The sequence below is a fragment of the Oryzias latipes genome, chromosome 21 (assembly GCF_002234675.1).
Source record: "Oryzias latipes chromosome 21, ASM223467v1".
Lineage (NCBI taxonomy): Eukaryota > Metazoa > Chordata > Actinopteri > Beloniformes > Adrianichthyidae > Oryzias > Oryzias latipes.
The window spans coordinates 27,220,313-27,243,391 of record NC_019879.2 but is presented as its reverse complement, the minus strand read 5'-3'; the positions used below and the strand labels follow the sequence as shown (position 1 = coordinate 27,243,391).

At 41.6% G+C, this 23,079-nt stretch overlaps 1 protein-coding gene across 20 annotated transcripts in view; it reads right to left on the bottom strand.

Annotated features, from left to right (window-relative positions):
- The window catches only part of LOC101168333 (titin), a 198,335-nt gene extending 183,288 nt beyond the window's left edge, over positions 1 to 15,047 (bottom strand). For 15 of the 20 annotated variants that reach the window (XM_023950682.1, XM_023950697.1, XM_023950696.1 and 12 more), the window contains exons 1-14: positions 14,805 to 15,047; positions 9,582 to 9,685; positions 9,294 to 9,497; positions 7,493 to 7,780; positions 7,329 to 7,411; positions 6,864 to 7,078; positions 6,708 to 6,783; positions 5,865 to 6,020; positions 3,277 to 3,501; positions 3,074 to 3,181; positions 2,473 to 2,712; positions 2,156 to 2,215; positions 471 to 729; positions 9 to 75 (exon numbers count right to left, since the gene is read on the bottom strand). In XM_023950682.1, coding sequence (XP_023806450.1) covers positions 9 to 75; positions 471 to 729; positions 2,156 to 2,215; positions 2,473 to 2,712; positions 3,074 to 3,181; positions 3,277 to 3,501; positions 5,865 to 6,020; positions 6,708 to 6,783; positions 6,864 to 7,078; positions 7,329 to 7,411; positions 7,493 to 7,780; positions 9,294 to 9,497; positions 9,582 to 9,672 — 2,072 coding nt within the window. In that variant the 5' untranslated portion in view covers positions 9,673 to 9,685; positions 14,805 to 15,047. The remainder of the gene's footprint in view (positions 1 to 8; positions 76 to 470; positions 730 to 2,155; positions 2,216 to 2,472; positions 2,713 to 3,073; positions 3,182 to 3,276; positions 3,502 to 5,864; positions 6,021 to 6,707; positions 6,784 to 6,863; positions 7,079 to 7,328; positions 7,412 to 7,492; positions 7,781 to 9,293; positions 9,498 to 9,581; positions 9,686 to 14,804) is intronic. The other 5 variants (XM_023950699.1, XM_023950700.1, XM_023950701.1 and 2 more) reach the window with 3 other exon arrangements.
- Positions 15,048 to 23,079: the final 8,032 nt, after the last annotated feature.

The window sequence follows — 23,079 nt, the reverse complement described above, 5'->3', positions numbered from 1 at the left end:
AAACACACCTCTGTGTTTGCGTCATTCCAGTTTCTATCAGAGTCGTTTCCTCCCTGCTCTCAATGTCCTCTGATACTGCAACGCAAAGAAAATGAACAGATTTATGCATCCAATACAACATTTTTGTCTTTGCTTTGATTACTTTTAGCTCTGAGAGTATAACACATAGATGTCGGGGTAATTTCTTTGACCACACAAAGTTTTACCAAATCTGTGTGACATTGGAAAGGATATGTGTTGGCTTAAATGTACTTAATCTATGATACTTGTTTTATGAGTCATACAAAGGTATGATTGATTGAAACAAACAACAACAAATTCAAAATAAAGACCCGGGATGACTGTGGATCCTTCAAAAGACCAAAGACCTAAACTCAACTGTCCTAAAAGTGAATAACATCTGTTATCCTATAACAGAATAACATCTAAGGAATCCAACAATGTTTTAAAAAATGCATCAGGATAGACACCTTTGACAAGCAAGTAGCAAGATGTGCTGATGGTTCCCGCCTGGTTGGTGGCGGTGCACGTGAAGCGCCCGCTGTCTTCGGCAAACGCCTCGCGAATCACCATCTGGGCATATCCGCTCTCATAACTGATTTGGAAGTCAATTGAATTCTCGATTTTGTAGTCTTCTCTGAACCACATGATGACGGGGGCGGGCTGGCCGCTGATCTGGCACTCCAGGGTCACAGACTCGCCTTCCGTCACCGTCAAGTTTTTCAGACCCTGGAATGAGACACAGATTACCATCAGATACTTGAACTCATGCATGTGTCTCTAAGACTGGACCTCAACTTTTCAAAACAGTTTAAAGTTAAGCTTGATTTGGATGACCATTCAAGCCTCCATCACATGCACCGGTGTAGGGATTGACCCATACGGGTGGTGCAGGTTTGTGTAAGCCTGTGGAGGTGTGGTAGAGAGAAGAGGCTACCTCTTAAGGGAAGTGCAGGTGTGTCTTGCAGTTCCTTTGAGGCTCGTACGGCTACCTTAATGGACGTCACAATTAAAAAAAATGTTGTTGTCGTGTGTGTGTGGGGGGGGGGGGGGGGTGTTAGTGTATCATGAAGTATTTGTAGGTTCTATACCGGTACATCATAAGGCTGATGCTGATCGTACGGGGCCCTTTTCCACCCAGAAGGGCTACATAACGTTAGTATGAAAAAATATTTTAGGCCAAAAAAGGTTAATGTGATTTGATAAATTTTGATGTGATAAATTTTGTTATTTCAATTTGTCCCTTTCAGCTCCCACTGGACCATGAAATAATTACATTTGTCTTGAAAAATTTACATTTTCTTTTTAGTGGGTATTTTTAAATGTATTTTTTGATTACCACTTTGGAATATTTATTTCCAATTTTAAATAATTATTAACACATTCATTTAATAATTTCATTTTAAAAGTATTTATTTCAGTTTTGCCCTTCCGGGCGCCACTGGAACATAAAATAATTAAATATGTCATCAAATATTTAAATGTGCTTTTCCCCACAATACGTTTGAACACAATTTACCAAGAAAGGTAAGTCAACAAAAATATTGTTTCCCTTAAAAAAAGTAGATTTCAGTTGTCTGACTGGGCTTTTACAAAAACATAATTCAGATTTCAAAATCTTTGGAATTCAATTGCCATTTAATTCAATCATGTTTATATTTGGCAGGATAGCAACCACTGGCTGTATAGGAGAACTGGACTGAGTAAACCCCTTCCGTCATAATAACCCTCTTCTACTTTTTTTACCTCTTCTTCATAATCTTTTTTTTATGATGTTTTTTTTTGCAAGCTAATAAAGTTATGAACTGACCAATCAGATACTTCAATAAAAGCATGTTGTGTCACATTCGACAGATTTTTCTGAAATTGTTTTCAGCTGAAGGGGTGTGGACTTCCAATAAGCTCACTCCTGATTGGTGATAGTGGTTGCCATAGAAACGTTGATTCATTGGAATCACTGCTTACTAACATCTGGCTCCAACATGGTGGCGTGTCCGTTTAGCAAAAAATGACAACCAACTTGACTTTATTTGATTGGAGACGGGAGTAAACCATTTTTTAAAGGATTATATCACATCCACTCGGTCTGGTTTTCATAAACGGTCAATAATAACAGCACACCACGAGTCATGTGACAAACAGGAAGTGTACTCACAGCAATGATAGTGGGGGGAACAGCTGGCTCCTGAGCTCTTGTGGGCACGGCAGCTGTTTCCTACAAAAAACAACAACAGCAACAAGAAATTACTCCCAGAAAACAAGGCATGTCAGCAGTGTGAGGTCAAGGGAAGAGGAGGGTTACGGGAAATGAAACCCCACAAAAGGTACGATGGGGTGAGGGTCAGCATGTGAAGACGGGAAGAGGAGAAAAAAAGGAGCAGGGTGACATGTGATTGGCTGCAGGGATCTGAGGTGACAGGTCACACAAGAGTTAAAGGTGATGACGTAAGAGGACGGCAGGGAAGAACCAACCTGTGGCTCCCAGTCCTCAAACTCCTCCTCACTCACTGCATAAGCCCCGCCCTCAAACTGCCTTTCGTATCTGATGTCCCTAAACAGAGTGGGGGGGCGCTCAGCGGTCTCCCTTGCCTCCACAAATGCCACCCTGCGAGAAGGACTTGGAGACTTGACTGGCTTGATGACCTTTCTGGGAGCATGGGGGGAGGACAGCTCTTTGTGCAGAGCGGCGACGGCAGAGCCGGCCATGGACACCTGACCGGCCAATGAGAGAGCAGCATTAGCCATCTTCAAGAGGAAACTAGAGTTCCACACTGAGGATTAGTGAGTGAAGACGGTCGCAGAAACGCAAATTGAGGGAATAAGAACCAAGAAAGCGGTTTGGAGAGAGTGACATTTATTCAAAGGAAGATCAAAACTCAGGATATTTTTTACAAGAAAAAGGAAAAAGTGTTAAAATGGGTGGAGTGTAGTTGAGACTCAATCAGGGAAGGGTGCTTTAGGATGGAGCAGATCAGAGTGAAGAACAACACTGTGGAGGCTGTGTGTTAAGACGCGGGTGTGTTAAAGATGGCGCTGATGGGATGGGGTCAGAGCTGGCTACTGTTCCTCTTACCTTGTGGCTCAGTTCAGGTTTAGGAACAGAAACTTTGGAAACTGTGAAATGTGGAACTGAGATGGCACCTGTGTCCACATGGGAGGACATTTCGGTTGTTCTCTGAATCTGGAGCAACCGACAGAGTGTTTAGAAGGATGAAACGGCATCAACACCGAGACCATAAAACAAGATGTCAACGAGATTCAAGGAAGCCCTCGGACCTGCAACATCTGGACTCTGTGCTGGTCTGTGGGCACTGCCGAGTCAGCAGGAGCTGATTCTATTGCAACGGCTTGTTCCTCAAAAGTTAAGGCCAGGTCCTGCTCTAATTCCATCTCCAAAGCCTCTTCGGCCCAGCTGCCCTCTGGTGCAGGCTGACGCACACGAGCAAGGTCGACAGCGGCCACCACTGTGGCGACCGCATCTGCTTTTTTCTCAGTCTCAGCCTGAAGACACAACAGGCAGCAGACGGGTCTCAGAGAGGTCACACAACCAGACAGACCCCAAGGACCAGAGAAATACTGGATGCAACATGGAGAAAACACATGGACTCATTCTACATGAAATATAATTGACCGGCAAGGCATGACTCGTGAGAAACATGACATGAGGCAAATGAAACATGAAAACAAGACCTGAGAGACTTGTGATGTGAGAAACGAGTGACAAGAGACCTGTCTGATGACAACAACTGGAGATACAACAATTATCTTGCGAAATATGCTTTTATAACTGCAAGAAAGTAGACACCACAGACGATCTGAATGAAATGTATGCAGTGGTCCCTCTCTATAACGCAGTTCACCTTCCGCAGTTTCGCCGATTTTTTCTGAATGTCAGAGCAATTCTGAATGTTTTTTTGTTACAGCACATCGTGTTCTGCATCCTGATCATCATCTGTAGACTACTGTCAATCAATCTCCTGTGCAGAATGCTTTCAGTTGGCCAAATCTAAACACGTGTTTGATCGCGATCCGATCTTTGGTTTCATTCTATAATCCTGGACTTATTTTCTACAACGGTTTGAACTTTGAGAATTTAAACAAGAGAGAAAAAGTGTGAAAATTTTCATGTATGTTTGAGAAATGTGTCTGTAGTGAGGAATTGTAAAGCCATTTTACATGATTACATCTGTAATCATGTAAAAGATGAAGCTGACTACTTTGCAGATTTCATCTATCGAGGGTTATTAAATTATTATAAAAAAATATAATATATAATATAAATAATATAATTTAAATTAAATATAAATATAATATAAATTATTATAAAAAATGAGAGTCAAGAAAGATGAAAGATGGGGGGATTGACCTGAGACACATGTAAGATTAAAGCTGAAAAATGTGACATGACGAAACACACATGTAAGATCAGAAACAAGACAGCAGACAAAACATGAGACATGTGACCCGCCGGATAAAATGTTCTCTGGAGTGCATTTTGAAGCATCCGGTTAGGAAGTTAAATCAATCTACAGACACGATACAAGGTCCTGAGGTGCAATTCTAGCGTCAGGCGTGGCAGTCAAGGGACAGCGTGTTTCGGACGGTGTAACAATGCGTCACGACTACACTACACAATTTTGAGGGCGAGTTCAGATATCTGAACGTTGGGAAAGAACTTGCTTTCTGTCAACTCAGCTTTGGCCTGTGACACAATAAGTGGGTTGAGTCCAAAACCTACATGGAGGAGAATCTGATCGTCCTCCACCTAAACTTTGTGATTTTTTTTTTCCCACAGAGACAATAATAAAAATTCCTCTAATTTTATTCTCTCCCCCGTCAGACTAAATGGGACAGTAAGTCATAAACTGGGTCACAGATAGATGGAAGTACAGATGAAGGCGACCGTCATTCAGATGCAGTAGACAGTGAAGCTCACCGTACTGGGAGAGTCTCTGAATCATCTCATGAACCCAGATATGGAGCCGGGATTACCGATGCTTCAGTAGAGCTCTTTATTATGAAAATAAACCAAATCTCTCTCCCACACGTTGTAAATGAGATGAGCGTTCAGCAGAAAATTTGACGCACGTCCAAACAGAGGCAAATGAAGTAAATTCAACCACCGAATTCTCGTTTGGTGTAAAACATACCACAAGACGGACACATGACATGAGAAAGACATTAAAGACAAAAACTGAGATGAAAACAAACCATGACAAGAGAAACGTGTGACCCTGGGACACTTTGAACGTCGAAAAACAAACATGAGACGCGAGACATGAGATGAGAAGTTCATGAGATAAGCAGTACAGACCAAAAGTTTGGAATCACCCTCTCATTCAAATAAATGGGAAGGTGTGTACTTTTGGTCTGTACTGTATGTATGAGAAACATGTGACCTGAATAAAAAATGATGTGGAAAAATGAACATCATCATGGAGATGAAAGAGAAACAGTTTGAGACAGAACTATGATCTGGAAGACAATATCAACCAAGAAACCTGAAAGAAAAACTTCAGAAACGTCACATTTGACTGACAGAAATTGGGAGGTGTGTGGCCTGATGATAAAGGAGGAAATAAAATGTTTGAAATAAAAGACATCTATGAGGGAAGGAGCTCTCTCTGGTAAACAGATGATCATTTACAGAAAGGATGTGGCAAAATCTTAATGTGAGGTCCTGTCCACCTTTGTCCTCATTCTAGAAAATTACAATATGTAAATGATAGATGGAAGAGTTTTGTGTCAAGGTTACACATGATGTCGTCTTCAAGTACAGCAGGAACAAATGAGTAATGTTTAGACGTTGGACTGATTTCTAAAGAGATCCTCTTTCTTCAACCGCTAGGTGGAGTCATCCTCACCTGTCTGCTGGTGGCCACTTGCTGCTCCCAATGCTTCTCCATGTGCAGCTGAGCAGCGCTGCTGACGCTAGTCATGCTGGTCATGCTGGTGTAACTGGCCTCTGCAACATACTCTTCTTGTTTCCATGGTGGTAGCACCTCTGCAGAGGCAGATACCTGCAGCCAGAAAAAGGTCCCGGTAGCATTAGTTTAAGCATTTAAAATCATCAATCTTTCTGTGATGGACAATTTAAGATTTTTCTAAAAAATAAAAAATAAAAACATAAAAAAAAACAAGCACCAATGGCCTCAGAACTTCTCTCCCTGTCACCACTCCTTAACTTTGAAATTTTAAATTGATTCTTTCAAGCAGGGTTGGGTAAACTTTGGCCCTGGGGCCATTTGCTGCAGTTTAGCAAGTAAGTTTGGTGGCCCATGACGTGTTCCAACATGTGTGGTGTTGGAAGATTTTCATGGGAGATTTCCAAGTTGCACAGTCATTTTTAAGGTCATTCCAACACCACATAAGCAGTTCCTCTAAGTTTGCATTTTTCCCTGATAAACATCAACCCGTTGGTGCAATTGACTCTAAAAAGGCAGGGTACATCCTGGACAACAGTCTGCCCCAGGGCCACACCTTTAGTGTGACATAAATGAGCCTATGAAGCATGTTTTTACACAGTGGGAGGAAGCCGAAGAAAACCCACACAGGCACGAAGAGAACATACACAGATAGAACCCAGCTGGGATTCGAACCTGTTGTGAGACGGGAAGTTCTTACATGACCATGCAGAGCCAGATGTTAAAAACAGAAAAAGTTTAGAGGGTTTGAATTATAAGCAGTAGTAAACGTAACATTCCTACCTGTTTCCTGGCCATCACGGGCGATTTGACTGGTCTGATACCAGTGGCAGATATTCTACTGGAGGGAGAGACGGATCTGCAGATGACAACAAACAGTATTAAATCAATCTACATGACATTGGGGAGCTTTTCTGGTGGGTGGAGGCGGGTGCTTACGTGACGGGGGCTGGAGTCGGTCCTTTCACGTGTCTCACAGGTGATGGGGACTGCTGACGGCCTACTGTTACCTTGGAAACGTAGGACGGTGGGGACTTGGACGTTGGCTTGGGGGGGACCCGTGGAGGGGTTTTGTGAGCCAAATGCTGAGTTATCATTCCTGTTTCTGCATGCATCTCCATCATTGTGGTGGCCTGAAAGCTGGCCTCAACCTTCTGAGAAAAAGGAAAATAATATTCAGATGCATTCCAGATCATCCATCTTGAGCAGATGGAAGCTTTTTGCCATACTTATACTTTTCTCAAAGGTTTTAAAAACCCAGAATGAAACATTAATAGCATCTTCCACTAGAGCTAAATCCATTAAAGAAGAATTTTTTTTACATTTGTTTCCAGCTAAGAACACAATTAACATCTGTTTGCTGATGTTTTCCCTCAGACAGCTCCATATTTAAGAGTGTCTCACCCTCTGCACTGTTGTCTGAGAAGTCTCCATGTGGGATGAAGACACAGTGGTCTTGGTCTTCTTGGAAGGAACAGTTTCTTCACCTGTACCAGATACAGCAGAAGCTTTAGCAGCGATCTGGATTTGACACGGGCTAAAGACCTGGTAGAACTGGTGATCCTCACTCTGAACCAGCAGCTCAGCGGTGGACGTGGCCCGTCCGCTGCTGTTTGTAGCCGTCACAGAATATGTCCCAGAATCCTCTGGGAAGGCTTCGGCAATCAGCAGACTGTACACATCTCCGTTCTGCAGGATCTGGAAGTCTGCCGAGCTCTGGATCTCAGCTCCTTCTCTGTAGAATTTCACCACAGGCGTGGGGATGCCTGTCACCCGGACGTCGAGCCTCACCTGGCTGCCCTGCCTCACGGTAGAGCTCTGAAGTCTTTGAAGAAAGTTTGGTGGCGCTGTCTCGGCTGCAGAAAAACACAATGGACCAGACGTCAGCCTGGAGCTTTGACCAGAACCAACCGACCAAAACCAGTTGTTACACAACCCTTAGTCTCATGGATGTCAGGTTTTTGTTCCTAGTTTTGGTCTCAGCACCATACCTCTAGTTTAATATTGACCCCCATCATTTGGAGCTAAGAGTAAAGCCTTTGTACTCTTGGTTTAGTTAGTGCATGCTGATAAAAGTTCTTCTGTTTGATTCATTGTCATGTGTCTTCATGTTTGTTCCCTTTAAAGGAGCTATATCATCCAAAATCAACTTTTTGAGTTTATAAGTGTATTATACTGTAATTTCTTCACAAAAAGCACGGTATTTTGATCCATTCCCACATCTCTGAGTATTCCTCTAAAAACCTATCCCCTTCCAGGAAGAGTCTGCAGCCCCCAGATTAACACACACATCGACTTTCTCTGAGGAGCTAGTGAGTCTCAACAAAAGGCGTTCATTTTATATGTACAATATGCACATCCATTTTTGTAAAAGTTTGGCTGTTGTTTGTTTTCGTGGGCAAAACACAGATTCGCAGCCGAGGCCGGCTCTAGGATGACGTCATGAAATGGGCGGCACCCACATGGAGAGAAAGGAGGTGCCTCAGAGATAAAGTCGTCCTACTTACGGGTAGGAAAATAAGCTGTGAAAATAACTTGTATTTCATAAAACCATTTTGGCTCTATGGGTCTATTGAGCGGTCTTAGATCTTGACGTTTTGTGTAAACCACCTGCGTGCCCCGTACAGATTTTTGCCCACAGACAGCCCATAACCACCCGTGAGAACAGTTATGACTATAAAAATGAAGCAATCTAAGCATCTTTGGTACAGTCTTTTTTATGATTCCCCCCTCTTCATCTCCGTTTTACCTGGTAGATGCCAAACATCCCATAACATTCAAAACCCCCACTCTTGAGTCTGTTTGACCACTGATGAGTCCTCAACATGCTCACAGTTTAGACAATGCTTGACTCCTGTTAAGGAAAGCTATGCTGCAGCCGCTGCATCTAAATCGGTTTTATCACTTGACTGACTGACATACACCCCCCTCCCCCCAAGAGCCAGCGACAGATAAATTTAGAGCTAGATAGGCCTCAGTGAGACCATCACTGGTTTCTGACTGTCCGTCCCCAGAAAGTCCATGACGGCTCTTGACGACAAACCTGAAAATCCCTTCTTTAGCTGTTGAGGAAGCCAAACAGATGCCACTTTCAAAAGACGGACAGTTTTTAGACCTAAATGTGTTTAGATTTGTGGTATTTCAAAAGATGCTGCAAAATGTCCTCAGAGGTTTTTTTCTCGCAATATTAAAAATAAAAAAATCTGCTGGACTTTGTGACCAGATCAAACACTTCATTCACTTTTAAACTAGTAAAACTGATGTGGAATAGTGGGATGAGCCTGATAATGAACTGACCAATAGCAGCAGATTTTATTTATTAGAACAGAAGATAAACACGTTTCTTTGTTCACAGGTGACTTAGCTCACCTGTGACTTGAAGCTCAGCAGTGCTTGTGGCTTGTCCAGCTCCATTGGTTGCTCTGATAGAAAAGCGCCCGCTGTGTGCGGCAGTCACGGCGGGGATCCTCAAAACAGCGCGGCCATCGCTGAATGAGATCTGAACGCCGGGCAAAGCAGCGGCAGAAAGAACCTGGCCATCACGAAACCAGCTCACCTCAGGAACTGGAGAACCTGGGTAAGACAGCATGACGTCAGATGATACAGACAAAACATCAGAACTAATCCTAAAGGGGAACTTTTCAGAAGCTTCCTTACCACTGACTTGAGCCTCGAACGTTGCGGCACTACCCTCAAGTGCCACAACGCTCTGTAGAGGCTGTGTGAACGTTGGCGCCTGTGTTGACATGTTGTTTGGCACCCTGCAGATACACAAAACAGTCAAATACTTCAGTAATCAAAAACAACAGCAGGATCCATATACTAAAAAACAACTCACATCCCACTTCCTGTTCATGAAAACACAGATTTACAGGTAAACTGAAACACATAGTTGAGTGTGTCCACTCCTCTGACTTGATCTATCAGGGCATTTATGTTCTCAATTACATATTGGCTGATGTTATCCAAATGTGTTTTCAAGGGTAACACATCAGGACAGTTGGAGGCTGACGTCACTCAGCCCAGATTTGAAAAATGCAAAATAAGGGGCGGGGCTAGGAGAGACAGACTTAGCGGGGGAGGTGTGAATGACAGTGAAAGTGAGGTTAGCTTGAGGTAGCTAGAGGATCTTTTTATTGTTGTCTCGATGAAAATAAGAAAAAAATGATAAGGTTCAGGAGGCCCGAGCAGGCCGCCTCCCCATCCTGCAGCGACTCTCTGTTTGCTGGCCAGCCAAACATCCAGGGGCCGCTTTAGTGAGCTCTGCCACTCTCTGTGTTGTGGAGCGAGCTCTGCTGCCCTCGGTAGCGTCCAAAGATGGGTGGAGGTGCAGAGGATAACATGGACTTACACTAGTTAACCAATCACCAATAACTTTCCTACCTTGTTGCAACCACTATAGCAGGCAGCACACAGGCAGTTTTAGATTATAATTTCAGGAATTAAACACGTTTATTTTAAATTGTCTAAAATTTTGGAGCTTGAGGGTCCTGCAGTTTCTTAGCTGTTCCTAGCACTGCGCTTTTCTGGACTGAGAGGTCTGAAATCTTTCCAGGTATCTTTTGTAGCCACTCCTCCAGCTTGGGGGTTACTGCCCCGAGTGTTCCAATTACCACAGGCACCACTGTCACCTTCACTTTCCATGATTTATCCAGTTCTTCTCTGAGTCCCTGGTATTTCTCTAGAAATGGCCTAGATCTATCTATCTATCTATCTATCTATCTATCTATCTATCTATCTATCTATCTATCTATCTATCTATCTATCTATCTATCTATCTATCTATCTATCTATCTATCTATCTATCTATCTATCTATCTATCTATCTATCCATACAGGCATTGCACATAAACATTATTGCACTTCGGCACATTATTCTAATTACACACATTTAAATATATTTTACAATGTCTCTTTAATATAATTGAAATATAAAATTAAAATCTTATTTGTTGCAGTCACAAATATTATTTAAAGTTATTATTTAAACTTTCGAAAATTACCGTATCATACTAATTATATCACGAATAAGAAAAAGGTCTCCTGAGTGTTTGATGGTCTTTCAGGCTGCTTCAATTTGAGCATGACCATGACCAGGACTGCAGCCTGGCCAGAACTCTAAAAGACTGTTACGGACACCCTGAAAAGTAGAGGGTGAAACTATAATAGCAAGCTGGTTGTTCACAGAGGGCTGTATCTGAGCCTGTATACTGAAGTAGAGGAAACGAGCAACGGGAAAAGTCGTTTGAGTGTTATGGTCCTTCACAAACAGACAGATCTGTCTGGTTTTCATTTCCAGAGAGACTGTGTTTATTCACAGAAATAATTCCTGATTTTGCGTTATACTGCAGCAAAGTCGTCTGATCTGAACCACAGAGAATATGTAGAGCTTTGCCAAAAGGTGGCTAATTATACCAGACTAAAAGTCATCCTAAAGAATGAAGCCTATTTTCTTTTTTAACCCTAACCCAAAATAGTGTGAATCCACATAAGAACTACAATTCCCAGAGCCCCATCTCTTAACATTTGGTATAATTGAGAAGCCCCTAATGTCCTCTGTAGATACTAAAATGAATTCATTCCTGTATGAAGTGGTTGGTAGATATTCAGGTTTAGGGATGTCCTCTAAAGAAGACAACTATCATAACATGTGATTGATGAGCTAATCTCTGCTGAAGCCATCAGGTATGCTGGAGTTTCCCCTCAGACGCTCTGTAGAGACTTCCGCTCCTCTCCGCCAGCCCACCGGCTGACAGAGTCACTCTGCTGGGGTTATTTTTGAAGGGTCTCTAGGGGCAGGTGTGAGCAGCTGTCAGACCCTGACTCAGTCCTGATCTCGGATTTCAGTCTTTTGATTGCGTTTTTAGCAGTCTTTAGATCCTGACGAGGATTCTTGTAGACGCTTAGCCCTTTCAGTGTAAAGGACACAATGCAGAAAGTGTGAGACTCCCGAAGGACAACAAACGAAACTGTTACCATCCGGTATCCGCTCCATCTAGATCTGCAGATTAAAATAAAGATCTGATAGCCTTGTGAGAACCATTTTATTACACAGTTTCCTTTATCTAACAACGTCTGGTGGTTCTGTAAACATTTGATCCTTTACCCAACTGGGCAGGGCTAAAACTCTTAAACAGATGAGAATTTCAGATTGGCGGGGGGAAAAAAAGGCTGAAACTGTTGTGGCAGAAAGCCCCTGAAGGAGGCGCTATGGAGACCACTTCACCGTCAACGCAACCCAGTCAAAACAAATCTCATGTTCTGCATAGAACTTGAGTTGTAGCTATAATCTGCAGCAGTAAGAAACATGATGATCAGTTTGGGTCAATGCAACGTGGAGTCACTCGAATGAGCTGTAGGAAAGTCGTTTCTGCTCAAATAGAAGTTTTTTTCTTCATGCGGCACAGTCGAAAAAGTACAAAAACAGCACAGACTTCCCAGCTGTTAGGCTTGATGTCTTACAGGAAATCTTTAGGTTGATACCAAAGATCTCGGGTTGGAACAGACCTTAACTGGCCCTGTTTGAGTGCTTTAACTCAGATACTGATTTTGGCTAAACCCAGAGGGACTCCACCAACTCACAGCTCTAACGTCAGAGGCAACAGGTTCTGCAGCAGCAGCAGTATGAAAGCTTAAGACCAGGGCTGGCCAACCCAGAGTTCAAATCCACAGTCAAGTCAAACCAAAGGTTTTAAAAATGGGACCCAAAGCCTCTCTGCTTGATACTCAGCATTGGGGCTGGATTGGGGGGTTGAGCCATTCCAACCGCTTCCCCAAGGGATGTGTCAACTAATGGGACTTCATCAGGGCACAGCTGACGCTTGGAAACACTGAAATAACAAAGGTTGATCTGACCCAAGGGTGCTGATTCTCCAGAAATCCTGTCTTAGCTGCTGCTGATTACCTGGATCAAGAGTGTTTAGCCAATAGGGAGCCTCAATGGCAGGTTGGTTGGAAAACACCTTGGACACCGGCCCTTCAAAGTTTGGATCCTGACAACCCTGGGCCTCTGCATAAAGAGGGCCAGTCTCCACTCAATAACACACTCTGACTCAAGATGGCGCCCTTCACATTTGAGTCCACCGTAAAAAAAAAAAAAAGTCAAAAAACCTTGCTTCAGAAAAGACTTGTAAGTCTCCCAGCTCTGCGAACATTTTCTGCTGCTTTTAATTTCAAGTTTAATTTTACATTTAGAACCTTGATTTTAACATTCTGTAGCAATAGAGGTTAATTTTAAATAAATTCTTCAAGACTTGGTTGTGCAGATTCAGGTGAGTTTTCATGTTCGTTAAGGGAGACGTGTTTCAGACTGTTTGAGAATAAATTACTAAAAAACAAACAAAAAAAACTTTGGCCAAGATGTGTGTATAAAACGACGAATTAAATTTTTTATTTGTAATTATTCAAAATGCTCTTTGCAAGTTAATTCACTGTAGCAAACACTGACAGGATATGCGGAAAATGTGTAAATTAACAGAGTTAATTTAGTTTATAATCTTCACATTTGAGCTAGTGGCTGGATGGCTCAGTTGGCTTCCTGTAGGACTGTCGCATGGCAAATCAAGGTTCAATTCCCAGGGTGCACGATGAAATGAATCCAGTGTGGGTTTTTAGGCAAGACCCTTCATTTCTTCTGTCTCACTATGTTGCCACAAGGGGGCCCTAGTCTGGGTCTTCCTGGCCCGGTCCCCAGTCTGGATAAAATACAGGGTTGTGGCAAAAGAATATCTGCCAAAGCACCTGTACGAATTAGTCGAAGCTGATTCACTGTGGCGACCCCAGAAGGGATACGTCTAACAACTGTCTACAGATTTGAGCTGTTTGCAAAGCTGCGTCACAGAACCAGAGGATGAGGACTTTGATTTTATTCCCAAATCTGAAAAAAAAAACCTGAATGCTGAGCTTTAGAAAAGAATTCGATCAAAGCAGATTAGATATAAAGCCGGCTAAATTAAGTAGGATATCTATGCAAACGGTCTGGATTTATCCTCACACACATCCCATTCCAGCCCAAAGTCCACCGAACTCCAGGATGTTCTTTTGAAGAAAGCTTTCTGCGTTGAGAACATTTCACACCTCCTGTTCCAGCTCAGTGAACGGCAGATACCAGCTGCTTCATTTGTTCTGCAATTCTTAATCAAGTCTTTTCTCACTTTTGCTCATTTAAAGCTCTGAAGTTTCACCTGGGCTCCATTGTTTGCACCGTTAGCATAACGCCACCGTTTCGTAACCCTTGAGCTAGGCACTTTAACATTGGGAGTGGGGTCATCTAGACCCACTAGACAGTGCGCTGAACCTTTTTTCTTCAATGATTTGTGATCTTCACTGGTGTCCATGGAATATATAAAATCTTTCCACCTTTATCCACCTTTGTCATTGTAGGGAGAACACGTCAATGTGAGGGTGGGGTCATAGGATAGCACAAGGGTTAAGCAGGTTTCATCTCTAAAGCTAAAACAGCTAAGATTATAATATCTAAAAATAAAGAGCCCAACTGCTCCCCTCCAAAATAAGAGCCTCATTAAGGTTGCTCCTGTCAATCACCTTGCCTTGTTGGCTTGGAGGGGGGGGAGGGAGGGGGTTTAACTAACCGGACGCCAAGGCATAAAAATAGCAGGCCCTAGTTTGATTGACAGCCACCATGTGGGCCACATAACAGGAGAGCTGATAGCCCTGCAGCTGATGATTCCCTTAAAAAGCAATCAGCAGCCAGCTAGGAGCCACACTGATGCACTCACAGCTATTCTGGGCTGCCAGCTCTGACTTCGGGGAGCCGCAGCCAGCACTGACCTTTGCAAAGTGACTAAAACTCAAGTGGGTTCTGTTCACTGTCAGACCGCCACACCCGGCTCTGTGGAAAACTTCACACACTTCACTTACTTGTCTGCACAAGGATGCCTTGGGGGTGGGGGGTGGGTGCCCAGAGGAGGGCTGTTTACAGCAGATCTGCAACCTTTATCCAGAAAATGGGTCAGAAAGTCCAGATGAAGCCAGCTGAGTCGCGTAGGAACCCCTTCAGAAAAAAAACAAAACTACAGGCCAGCGCCGTGTAGTTCTGCTTTTCCCACTGACAGCAGTCCCTCCAGCCGAGGCGTTCGGGCTGGGAACGCTGACTCTGCTCAGAGCTGCCGGCCAGGCGGCGGGGGTCTTTATACAGCTGTGACATCACCCAGGCCAGCCCACGCCACTGGTCAGAGTGGGGGAGCAGGGCATCATGGGATAGACACTTTTATACAACTCATCCCACCTGCTGCATGCAGCTGAAGCCTGCTGAAAGTTTCATAGACTCTCATAGGCAGCATGGCTTATAATGAACACAGCAGCATGCAAGCTGTGGGCAGCAGTGAAGGAAACAGATTCACTTAGAAATTCACAGTTAAATTTAATCTGGCACTATGGCAACACAAGTATACAGTTAAAAAAACAACACCCACATCCTTATATGTGCTCATTATGTCACCTGGTTGTTTTGAGCTTTTGTCTCATAAGTGTATCACAGAAAGTATCTGAAAGTTACATTTGTGTAGGTTTTTTGACAATTGACCTAGTCCAGGGGTGGGCATTGAAGACCAAACTCTGCTTGTTTTCAAACCTCCTGGAGTAAAACCATGGACATCTATACACCAAGTGTGTACTACTGTAGTGTGGCTATTCTGATTGGAGTTTAGTCCACCCAACCCAGCAATGTCCTGAAAATGGGCGGATAGGTGAAAAAAAGAAAAGCACGTTTTGTTGGCTCCACTCATCTGGCACTCAAAAAACGCATCCTAAGAAATTTAGAAATTTACGTTGTAATAAAAACCAATGCAGATGATTTCAGGAAAAAAAAAAGGATCCCTCACCTGCCACACACACACACACACACATCTACCCCCCCCCCCCCCCACACACACACACACACACAATCCCCATGAGATGAAAATGAAAAACACATATTCTCTGACTAGTTTGAAATTTGCTGATTTACTCTAAACACCACCAGATCCTGCTCTGGTCATGCAGATTTTGTGTTCGGCATGAGCCATCACAACCACTCACTCAGAATTTTTCACGTAACAAAACAAAGTTTCTGCAAAAACTTCATGTTGAGGAATTTTTTCCCAGACTTTATGTAAAATGAACCTGGAATAACAGAAACTGAGTTAATTACTAGATTATTGATTCCCCACATTTGTGTGTACAATTCATCTTTGTTAGCTTATGTTTTATAGTAAATTTTATAGTCACAACCTTCTTTTCTTTAGTCTGACAGTGGAGGGAGGAAGTGAGGCAGCAGGTGGCAGCAAAGGGAAGCTAACTATCTCCTCCAGTGCAATTGTCGCTGGAAGTTTTAGAGTTTGATATTTCCACTGCATCAACATACAAGAAAAGTGGGAAGAAAAAAAGAACATAAAAAACTAAGTTCTGTTTCAAAAGAAAGTGGTAAATATAGGTAAAAGGGGAAATCTGTTTTCAATTTCTGTTTTAGTGGTTTTGAAAGGACAGAAAAAAAGTTAAGTAACAGCCCAAGCCCAATTATTACACTAAAATCAAAGGGTTCACTGTTTGATTTACTTTTAGATTTCCGGTCATTTCCCAGAGGCACACAGCCACTACACACATTTTTCAAATATTGCACACATGAAAATTGGTTCCACGTAAATATACATGCAAAAAGTGAGAAAAGTTGTGGTCTTTTTCAAATTTTTTTAAATACCGTATTTTCCGGACTATAAGTCGCCCTATTTTTCATAGTTTGGCAAGGGGTGCGACTTATGCTCCGCAGCGACTTATATTAGAAATAAATTGAAATAAATACATTGTTAACCCTCCTGTTATGTTCATTTGTGAGGAACAGAGATGATGTTCCTGGGTCAATTTGATGTATGAGGTATGTTAAGTGTTAAGAGTATGTTAAGGGACTCAGAGAATCAGCAAACTTTTTTTATAGTAAGATCTTGAAGGCTAACAACATAATATTCTATTTTCCAATGATTTCATAAATTCAGAAATGCAATAAAAATGACAACTGTTTCTACAAATACAGGATGAAAACAGAGTATTAGTTGGCCAATGATGCTTCATGAAAGGAATAAATAAATAGGTTTGAGAAAGAATTACTGTGAAATTATGAGATAAACAGTCTGCTATGATTGTGTCATATGAGGTTGTGGAACTTATTAGTTCTTGGTCCCAGATTTTGTCAAATAAATTTCCCGTCAAAATGCGACTTATCTGTGTTTTTTTCCTACTGTATCCTAATACTGTATCCTAATAATACATTTTTGGGCTGGTGCGACTTATACTCCGGAGCGACTTATAGTCCGGAAAATACGGGGTATGTACCACGAACGAGCCACGTTAGAACCACGGAGGACGTACGAATGAACCACGAAAAGAACTAGAAATCAAGGCAGATCTTGAACTGTGTGTGCTTATTGCACTGTTTATATGCAGTTCATTAGTAATCCATGTTTCAATTATGTAATTTCAACTTCATATGTGCGCCGCATACAAAATATAAGAGTCATACATCGATGCTACATGCATGAAAAGTCCATTAGACATACGTGGAACGGTCTTGGAAAGCCACAAATCTCGCTAATATCATGCACAATTGAGTAAGATTTATGTAATCATTGCGTGTAAACAATGTAAAATACATGTAAACTGTATAATTCTCAACAGACGAATAAAACACCTCAAAACTGAAACCTCGTAAAGACTTCAAAAAAGACTCCAAGGACATCTGCGCACATCCACGAATGACAAACAGGGAGAAACACCTTTGACTGATGTAGATCACGTGTGTATCATGAAAGATGGAAATTTCATATGTGGAAAATGCGCCAAATGTGCTCAGTGGCTGTGTGACATGGCCTTAAGATTGTTAACATGCACATACATGGAGCCTTTTTGTGCACCAAACTTGAGTTTGTTATCTAGTTGTGTTGTGATGCAACAAATTAACTTTGTGCAGGAATTTGTTTACTGTGTAGCACCTTACCCCACCTGCACTGAAATGGAAACATTTCATGATACATTGACCAAACACCAAACTCTGTCTGCTCCGGCTGGACCAAACGGAGGAGAGCAGCTTCTGGGTCGAGCTGGATTACAGACAAGGCTGAACAAAGAAAGAGTAAGAACAACGTCTTAGAAGACTTAGACCAAACGATTCATTGGGGGAACTGAAGTGTTTCAGAACATCACAGGACAGTTTGTGGTAATATGATGGTAAAAGTTTGGAATTTATGGATATCTTGTTTTGACCCTGTGAAGTCCACTACGCCATAGAAATGACAGAAAATCTGGGGGATTAAGATGGTTTTTAAAAACTGTTTGATGAAAACCAGAAAAACGTTTGCAACATCCTTCTTTATATCAATGTCAGTTATTGATACATTGGCTTATTTGGTAAGGTTTTGCTCTTAATGTTTAAGATACAAAAATATTGACATGATTGTTCAAGAAAGAAGCACCTTATTTACTCACCGTCTAAAATGTGATCCACACATTTCTAACATGGTGTAACTATAGTAAAAAGAACTCTTCATCAACTAATTTAGCATTCTTTCAATACAGCAATCATTTACAAAAATGATTAATAGATGAGTTTGTCTCACCATGCAGTTTTGAAAATTAGTACAACTTTTTTCCTGCCAAAAATGTTTTTGAGAGTTTGTGAAAGCAGCCATTTTGAGATGAGTAGATGAGACTTTCCGCTCCCTCTAGTGGAACGATGATGAATGACAGGGCAGAAGAACATGGACCAAGTAACGGAAACAGTTTTTAAGGAATGAAGCAAATGAAATGGGGTCTCAGAAATGCGTGTGTCAAATATTCAAAGGAGTGTGTAGAGTTAAATGTAGTCGGATTTTCAAAGTGATAATTTTCAATTTCAACTTGAGCTGTACGGGTAAAATATACAAATAAAAAGTAAAAATATATTTTTTATACAACTTCTCATTGGTCCTGCCCAACCCCTTTTGGACATACCATAGCCTCATTTCCACTGAGTGGTACGGTCCAGTGTGGTGGTACGGTCCGGTTTAAAATGGTCCAGGCAATTCAGGTGAGTGTTTCCACTCAAATTTGGGCCGTCGCGGCTCATGTGAGGTGTAGATTGATTGCATAGCTTTGTGTCATAACAGTGCAGCTACAGCAAACGCTAACAACATCCAGTATGGTTTTTTTTTTTTTGCTTGGCTTTTGGTATTTTCTTATTTACAAAGCATTTATTTCTCCAAATCATGGAATCTGCTTTAAATCAAACTGAGGACCTGTTCCTGATCGATTTCCTATTTTAATCAACAAGGCATTGATTAACTGAACTGCTGCTCACTGAATATTTTCTCTTTTTCTGACTATTATCTGTGAACCCTAGAGATGGTTGTGGGTGAAAATCCCAGTAGATCAGGAGTTTCTGAAATCCTCAGACCAGCTCGTCTGGCAGCACCAACCATGCCACTTTCAAAGCCACTTCAATCCCCTCTTCTCCATTCAGATGCTCAGTTGAAACTGAAGCATATGGTCTTGATGCTACATGCCCAAATGCATTGATTATTGCTATGTGATTGGCTGGTTAGGAATTTGCATTGACGAACAGTTGGTGTGCCTAATAAAGTGGCCTATACAATGTTGCAAGGATTTATTCCAAGGTTTGTCACAAGTACGTCATAACTCTTTTTTGTTTCTTTTAAACCAAATAATCCGACAGAAATTTCAGGTTGTACTTTCAAGTCAGACTTTATGCGTGGTGGGTGGGCCTTATTCTGGCTTTATTGTAAACAACTGATGGGATTGGCAAACGCCAGTGAAGTAACATGAATGGTACCTTGAGAGATTTTCCTAGTGATGTATTTCATAGTTGCAAGCTGTCGTCATGGGATGCAAGGTTTCCCATCATGCCCTCCTCATGGTCCCACAGGTAATGAAAGGATCTGGAGACTTCCTTACCAGATAAACATCACACACAAACATACCGTCCAGTCTAAAGACACGTTTTTGGATCTCTTTTCACAGCTGCAGTCCTTTAGTCTTTGGCTCCTCCACATTGATCGGGAATCCTGGCAGCGATGGAGGTGAGGAGAGAAAAAATCTGAAAAAAACTGTATTTTGAAGAGAACACTGTTTGGGTATCAGGGCGACAAGTGCAGGTGAAAACTATCGATGAAGAGGTTAACTCAGATGCTCCACATGATGAAGAACGACAACAAACTGCCTACTTTGAAAGGCATAACAACAAGATGACAAAGGTAAGTCTCATTAACTGAAGGTAAACATTTGGCACAGTGTAACTGCTGGTACCCATGATTGACATTCAGTATTAGATTTTGGTTTGTGGAAACTTCCAGGGTGCTGCTGAAAAAACCAACCCTGTCATGTGACCTGTTCAAAGTTTGCATTTGTGCACCAGAGAGAAACGTGACTCTTGCTCACTCACTAGGTTTCTTGCGCCCACTTTGAAGGGCCGCTACTCAAATGACACGCTTTTGTTCGACGGCAGTTGAAGTCCTTCATAATTCACGGCCAGTTTTCCTTTTTCTGGTAAGCCGTGGCCCCCTGAGGTTGATCCGATGCGCAATTGTGACCAGGAGGCAGCGCTCCATGCCAGTCACCAATCATGGCCTCGCCTCCACCTGCAGACATGCCCGACAAACAACACGGCTGTTTTGACAGTCAAGTGTTTTGGTCCCTCCACAGTGTCAAGGTTTCTGTTAGCGGTAACCTGACCTGTATTTCTCAGGTGACAAATTACGTAATGTTTGTTTTTCTCAGCTAGCTGACTGTTATATAACACCTGATTAGAATGAGAGCCAAATGTCCACTCCAGTGAAAATCATATTTTAACATGCTCATGTGGCATTTTTCTGATGATGGAGGACATACATCAAGAAAACTAAGCTTAAAATTGCATTTCTGAGTATTTTTTTTTTTTATTGTTGCCAATAAGAAGCAGATGAAAAAATGTAATTTAAAAAAGATCCCATTTGAGACTTAGAAAATATACTCTGTGGGCCACAAGATCCTGTGTCTACTCCATACTGTGTTTAGCTAAAGTATACAGTGTGACTGCTAAGAATAAACACTTGTATTTAAATATCTGATATCTTTTTTAAGACACGTTAAAAATGTGACCAATAAAATCCAAGACTAGCATGTTCAAATCCTCACTTCATTGGAGTTACGTTACCGTAAATCTAAGTACATTAGAATTCCTGTTATACAGATATGTGCAAACATATTTAATATAAATAAAATTTTGCCTAAAACACAAAAGAGGTTTATGCAAATATACACCTCGTGCGTCAAAATTCATAACCCCCATTGTAACAGTAATATCTGTCCAACAATAGAGCCCTTCAGGGCTCATCAGTTTTCTCAGAATCCATGTTTTCCTTGATAAGGGATCTTAAATACAATTATGAATTTATTGTAAAGAAACAAATTGGTATGGTTATAACTTGAATTTTTATGTTAAACCAAATACTGTTTACGTTACACTCTTTCATTAAACGCCAATTTTAAAAAAAACGATTAACTACTAGGATTACTAGTACAGTGTCATTTGTTGAAGGATTATGGTCTAAAATATAACCCAGGATAGGTTTAATCTGCGAAGTAGGATCACAGATGTTTTAAAGCGCATCATTACTCTCATTTTCAAACTTCTCTCTTGTTCAAACTCTAAAAGTTCAAACCTTCGTTGAAAAATATGTCAGGTATTAGAAAATGAAAACAAAGAACTGCTTGTGATCGAAGAGTTATGTTGATTTTGAAGCTGATCGCAGTCGGTACAGGAGGCACAGCACAGAGGAAACTGATTGACAATAGTCTGCAGCAAATCAGACTAAATTAAAAATGAGAAAGACTGCACTTGATAAAACAGTGACACCACAAAAACTGGACTGCGAAATATCAAGGGACCACTTTAAAGTGTTATCCAACCAAGTACATTAGTATAGGAGTAATACTCTGAATGCTAGAACTGATGGTTGAAGATAATGAGCCACATCATCATTATTTATTTGACCGGAAAGCCTTAGAAATAAATTTGTACAGATCTATTGATCTTTTCACTCAGCAGATATAAGATGAGGTTGTCGATCTCTATATAACTCATGTTTCTGTTCCGTTTTTTTGCCATTCGCCACTGGCTTCTGGGGTAATTTGTACAAAGATAAACTCACTTGAATGCGATGTTTACGAGTACTGTACGAATCTCCATCATGGCTGGATTTGTGATGTCAGTGCAAACACTCCATAGCATTTGTTGTTGTGCTTGTGTTACACTCAGCTCCTTTGTTCACATGAATGGAATGGAAGCAGCTGCAGAGCTGAGAGGAAAACAGATGGACAGCAGTGAAAAGCACTAGCATAAGTACATACCTGATCTCGTGGCACACCCTCACCTGTAATGTATCCGCAGCACATTTACAACAAGAGCTGTTCACCGTCTTTGTCTTTCAAACTTTAAAGAAAATGACATGTTTTATATTGAAAGATCCCTGATTTGCATTGGTGATTTTGGCCGATGCCCTTCCTGACACCACCCTGTAAGTTCAAGAGACCCAAATAGGCAGCAGTGCAAAGAGTTTTTCCTAATGAGCCTCACTGGAACCACACAGGATTTTGGAAGTCGCATGGTCCACGCCGTGCTCTTATCTGTCACACCATCTGTAGAATGTCAACCAAAGTGAGCTCCCTTGCAGGACCATGGGGGTGGGGGAGACATACTGATGACTGCCCGAAAAAACATCTAAGTCTTGAACAGCCAATGGAGATGGAGATTAGCCGTGGGTTCTCATCACATGACCTACTCTCTTATTTGTTAAAAATGTAGTTCACTTGACAAAACTACCTTTGTGGATAGATTATTTTATATTTTTGACAATGATCTTTGGAAATTATTTAATGCAATACCTTTTTTTAGGTTTAAAATTTGATTATTGACTAACACACCCAGTAGGAGGGGCTCTTGTTCATAAAAGAGGGATGAGGAAGTAGTCAGGTTGATCTTCTTTTCTTCCACTGCTCCTTGTTTTTCCTTTCAACAAATTATGTTTCCTTAAAAATAACCCATAACATATTTGCCATCAATTTAATCGAGCAAGTTGTCTCCATTATGAAACTGACCCATATCATCACACTACTACCACAATGTTTGACTGTT